The sequence below is a fragment of the Lactuca saligna genome, chromosome 4 (genome assembly GCF_052625555.1).
Source record: "Lactuca saligna cultivar CGN05327 chromosome 4, ASM5262555v1, whole genome shotgun sequence".
Taxonomy (NCBI): Eukaryota; Viridiplantae; Streptophyta; class Magnoliopsida; order Asterales; family Asteraceae; genus Lactuca; species Lactuca saligna.
In genome coordinates, this window is record NC_136420.1 from 303,635,190 (window position 1) to 303,640,494 (window position 5,305).

General features: G+C 31.8%; 1 protein-coding gene across 1 annotated transcript; it reads left to right on the plus strand.

Moving 5' to 3' along the window:
- Positions 1–1,712: 1,712 nt before the first annotated feature.
- LOC145043899 (SUMO-conjugating enzyme SCE1-like) lies at positions 1,713–4,553 on the plus strand. The gene is made up of 5 exons (XM_078992667.1): positions 1,713–1,897; positions 2,002–2,085; positions 2,693–2,845; positions 4,115–4,228; positions 4,357–4,553. Exons 1-5 carry the CDS (start codon positions 1,829–1,831, stop codon positions 4,417–4,419), a joined length of 483 nt encoding a protein of 160 aa, XP_078848793.1. The 5' UTR covers positions 1,713–1,828; the 3' UTR covers positions 4,420–4,553.
- Positions 4,554–5,305: the final 752 nt, after the last annotated feature.

Sequence of the window (5,305 nt, forward strand, 5' to 3'; positions counted from 1 at the left end):
TCATTTTGGGTTTGGGGCTTGCTTTGTTGGGCCAAGTATAGGAAGGTTAAATTATTCTTTTATCCACTGGTATGATAGATTATAACCCGTAGGTCGAAGGTACCAATGTCGGATCACTTGGATATGTTATATGCTAGTTGTCTTTGTGACTCTTGCATTGTATGTTGGGCTAGGCCCATCATATGTTAGGATAGACCCATGGTATGACATGTTAGGTCCATTTATATATTGGGTTGGGCCCATTGATTAGGAAGGGATAGGCCCATTATTATGGATTTGACCTAATGTGAGGGTTAGAACCAAGGTTATGTATGGTATGTTGTATTTTGGGGAACTCACTAAGCTTTGTGCTTATAATTTTATGGTTGTAGTTTCGGGTACTTCCAGTTCGAAAGGGAATGGCCGGATTTGATCGCAATGCATCTACCCATGTTTCTGCACTTTATGATTTTGGGATTGTACTTTGAGAACTATTTGTACTCTACCATACTTTTGAATGGTTGATAAGAGTGAATGATGTTTATGTTTTCAAATTAAAATGAAAATTTTACCTTATAATTTTTAGGATGTTACAAGTTGGTATCAGAGCCTTGGTTTGAGGGATTCGGGAACACTCTCGGGTGTGACTGAACTCAAACTGAGGAATTGGTAATATTTTGAAAGAAACAAAATTCTAAAAATATTTTTATAAAAAGGGATGTGTGAGGCATGCAATCAGCCGAGCTCAAGTAAGTAATTCTCAGAATACCCATATATGTTGATATGTTATATGATATAAATGTTTGCATGTTAGGATAAGGCTAAGGATACTTTTAGGAATTGCATGACAGATATGCTTGATATTTGATGCCTTGTAGCATAGGAAGCATTGGATGCTATGCTTGATTGGGAATATACATTTATTATTATTATTATTATTATTATTATTATTATTATTATTATTATTATTATTATTATTATTATTATTTTGAAATGACAAACTATCCTACTCCTAATCTAATCCTAAACACCATCTATGCTCCCTAGTGATGCTTGAACCCATGATCTCTCATTTAAGAGAGTTACTCCTTACCACTAGGATCATATAACCCCATAATGATTGATTTAGCTTTACTTCCTGTTCCTTATCTGGTTGTGGTCCTAGGGTAGAGTCTTTTGTTCGACAATCTAATTGATCATGTATTGTGTATAATTTTCATGCATAAGACAACTGACAATAAGAGTAGAAGATCCTAGAATGGTAGTAACAAGTGGGCTTGAGATGTGTTTTGATTGGTTTATGGCTTGGACTGCTACTGCACGAATGCTGCTTGCTTTGTCAGACTCTCGATGATGTGAGTTAGCTATTAAGTGAATATGTTAAGTCACATGCTGCAAAGGTTAAATCATCTCACAATGATTGATTTGACCCTACTACACAGGTTAAATACACAAATATTTTTTTAGCTTATTAGCTTTTTGAAAAGCTAAAAAGCTAATAAACTATTTTCAAAAGCTATCACAAACAACCACTTGATTACATTTAGCAATTTGATTTAAACGGAATTAAATCAATTAATAATTAACTATATAGGATTAACATAAAACAAATGAAGTTGTTTGGACTACAGCTGTAGATCTAAAAATAGTTAAGGGACAAAATTTGCATAAAAAATTTATCTTTTGCTAATTTATTTTAAATATTTATCACATAATCAAAATGACTACTCTCCCAAAAGCCCAAAAACCCCATTCAGTCTTCTTCACCCAGCTGCAGGAGTCGAGAGGCTGCAAATCTTTCGCACTCCATAAATTCTACACAGAGGGAAATCGATCGAAGCTGTGAATCATGTCGGGTGGAATAGCTCGTGGTCGTCTCACCGAGGAACGAAAAGCATGGCGGAAGAATCATCCTCATGTTCGTTCTATTCCTAACCCTAATCTATATTACACTAATCATTCACACACGCACCTTGCAGCTTTCGTTTCATTGATTTGATTTCATTTGGTTTAATGAACTAGGGCTTTGTTGCGAAGCCAGAATCTCTTCCCGATGGTACAGTTAATTTGATGGTTTGGCAGTGTACGATTCCTGGTAAGGTTGGGGTAAGTTATCACGATCTCTCACTTTTTTTTTGTAACTATCTTGTTGTAATTGCTACTATACTTCCTTAATTACTCGTTATCTTTCTAATAAACTTGAAACCCCTTGTTTCTGAAATTCTCTTTGAGGTTGTGTTTCATATCATTGTGCAGAAGCCAGACAGCCATTTCTTGTTTGTTAATCTTTCTTGCGGTTTAGAATATAGGGTTCTCTCAGTTTACTGTCGAATACGACATTGTTTACACAATTAATGTGATCTTAATCAGTTAGCTCTGGGGTTATACATCTCAGACTGCATTTATTAAGTCGTGTATTTTTCTAAACTGGATTTTTATCTATGATATAACTATTGGCATTTCAACTGAAAGATAGTTTATTATTGGGTAGGTTCCACAATTTGCATGTCTTATGAATTGATGCTACAACATTCTATCTTGCTATATGAAAAATGATTTTGTAAACATATAACACTTAAACTTCTGATATGATATCATTTTTGTATAGTTACTTCTCTAATAGAAGGAACAAACATATTCCTTTCAATTCAAGAGTCAATTTGATGAAAACAAGGCACCCTATTTATTTATTTGTTTATTGTGGGGATTGCAGACTGATTGGGAGGGAGGGTATTACCCCCTTGCTCTTCATTTCACAGAAGATTATCCAAGCAAGCCACCAAAGTGTAAATTCCCTCAAGGATTCTTCCACCCAAATGTTTACCCTTCTGGAACTGTTTGTCTTTCAATTCTTAATGAAGACAGTGTAAGAGCTTCCAATCCTTATTAATTATTATATATACAGAAGGTTAAATCTTTTTCAGTAAATTACATTATTAGTCCTTGAGTATAGTTGATTTTTTCAATTGTGGTCCCATAAAGTTTTCACTTGCAGTTATTGGTCCTTGTTTGAGCTTTTTGCGATGTTTTGATTTCTGTTTCAAGTAATATGACCGAATGATTTACATTTTTGGTTCTTGAGTATAGTTTGTTTTTCCAATTTGGTCCTTATTTGAGGTTTTTGTAATGTTTTTGGTCCCTGTTTCAAGTAATATGATCATGATTAAATTGCAGGTTTGGTCCTTTAGTATAGTTGATTCTTCAGTTTTGTTCCCAAAAAGTTTTCTCTTTCAGCTTGTGGTCCTTATTTTGAGGTTATTGTAAATTTGTAACATTTTGGCCCATGTTTCAAGTAATATGACTATGAGCAAGTTACAATTTTGGTCCCTAAGACCTATGTATAGTTGATTTTCACAATTTTGGGTTCTTATTTGAGGTTTTAGTAACATATTTGGTCCTTGTTTCATGTAAAATTTCTATATTTTTGGGACAAGCTTTGCAAAAATCATGTATGCCCAGGCCCCAGAGACCAAAAATACCCATTTCTTTTTTTGGAATATGTACAAAAAAAAAAACATCATAAGAACCTCATGTAGGTAGGACCAAAAATGCAAGTGAAGTTTTTGCAACTAAAATTGCAAAAATCAGTTACATATGGGGACCAAAAATGTAATTTACTCTATGATTATATTTTTGAGACTAAAATTGCAAAAATCAGCTATACTTAGGGACCAAAAATGTAAATTACTCTATGACTACATTTTTTGGACTAAAATCAGCTATACTTAGGGACCAAAAATGTAAATTACTCTATGACTATATTTTTTGGACTAAAATCAGCTATACTTAGGGACCAAAAATGTAAATTACTCTATGACTATATTTTTAGGACTAAAATTGCAAAAATCAGCTATACTTAGGGACCAAAAATGTAAATTACTCTATGACTTTATTTTTTGGACTAAAATTGCAAAAATCAACTATACTCAGGCCTCATGGACCAAAAGTAGTCATTAACATTATACTTGGAACATGGACATTAAAAATTACAAAAACCTCAAATAAGTACCAAAGTTGCAAGAGAAAACTTATTGGGACCAAAGTTGCAAAAATTAACTATACTCAGGGACCAAACATGTAATTTACTCAATCTTAATAATGATATTTGATGTGTATTTATCATTTTGTTTTATAGGGTTGGAGACCAGCAATAACAGTGAAACAAATCCTTGTTGGTATCCAGGATTTGTTGGATTCCCCCAACCCTGCTGATCCTGCTCAAACTGATGGATATCATCTCTTTATTCAGGTATTTTTTTTTTTTTTAATTGAAAAAATGGAATTTAATAATTTCATTTTCTAGTTAAACCTTTTTGTCACAATTATACATGTTACTAGTAGTTTCATACAAATGATGAAAGTATGAATTATGTGCAGGATGCTGTGGAGTACAAGAAAAGAGTTCGCCAGCAAGCAAAGCTGTATCCCCCACTTGTCTAAGATATTCAAATGCAATCAATCCGTGGTTACTTTTTGTTGATATTTTAATTTAATACAATATTGATTGGTTATGTATTTTGGATTAAAACATGTTTCATGGATTCTACTTTCTAAGTTACTATTTTTTAGTCGTATGAATGTGTTTGCAAAACCATATTTGGATCTTTACATGTAACCTTTAGACGCCCTTGAGTTCGGTTTAAAGACCAGACCGTTCTGAGACAAACAGACAGATCTTTTTAAAGACCGGATTGTAGTATCAGAAAAGACCGGAAGCCAAAGTTTATTTTATCTTTTATATTTATTTTTCTTTTGGTATCTCCTTTGCAATATATATATATATATATATATATATATATATATATATATATATATATATATATATATATATATATATATATTACTTATATTAATCTTCTTTGTTTATTTTTCTTTTGTTATCTTTGTTACACAATATGGGGATGTTTGGGATTGCTTTTCAAAATAGCTTATTGATTTTTTTTGAAAAGATAATAAGTCAAGAAAAGTGTTTGGCAAACTCAAAAGTATTTTTCACAATAGTTTTTTCATAAGTTTCAAAAAGCATTTTTTAATGAACATGTAAAATTTGATTTTTTAAAATTGTTTATTGTTTTTTAATCAAAATAATTTCAAAAAATATTTTTTAAGACATTTTTTAGTTTATTGATTTGTTGGTTTTTTCACCATAAAAACTGATTCAAACACTTTTTAAAAAACTTTTTTTACAACCATTATAAACCAATAAACACTTTTATTTAAAATCAATTTTAGAGTTCAAAAAGCACTCCCAAATGTATTCTTGGAACTTCGAACATATATTAAGCCCTTTACACCCAACATATTGTACGCATTGTACACTGAACAT

Coding starts and splice junctions, on each gene's coding strand:
- LOC145043899 (XM_078992667.1), top strand. CDS start 1,829: ATGTCGGGTGGAATAGCTCGTGGTCGTCTCACCGAGGAACGAAAAGCA. Junction 1,898..2,001: donor GGCGGAAGAATCATCCTCAT/GTTCGTTCTATT, acceptor TTAATGAACTAG/GGCTTTGTTGCGAAGCCAGA. Junction 2,086..2,692: donor CGATTCCTGGTAAGGTTGGG/GTAAGTTATCAC, acceptor TGGGGATTGCAG/ACTGATTGGGAGGGAGGGTA.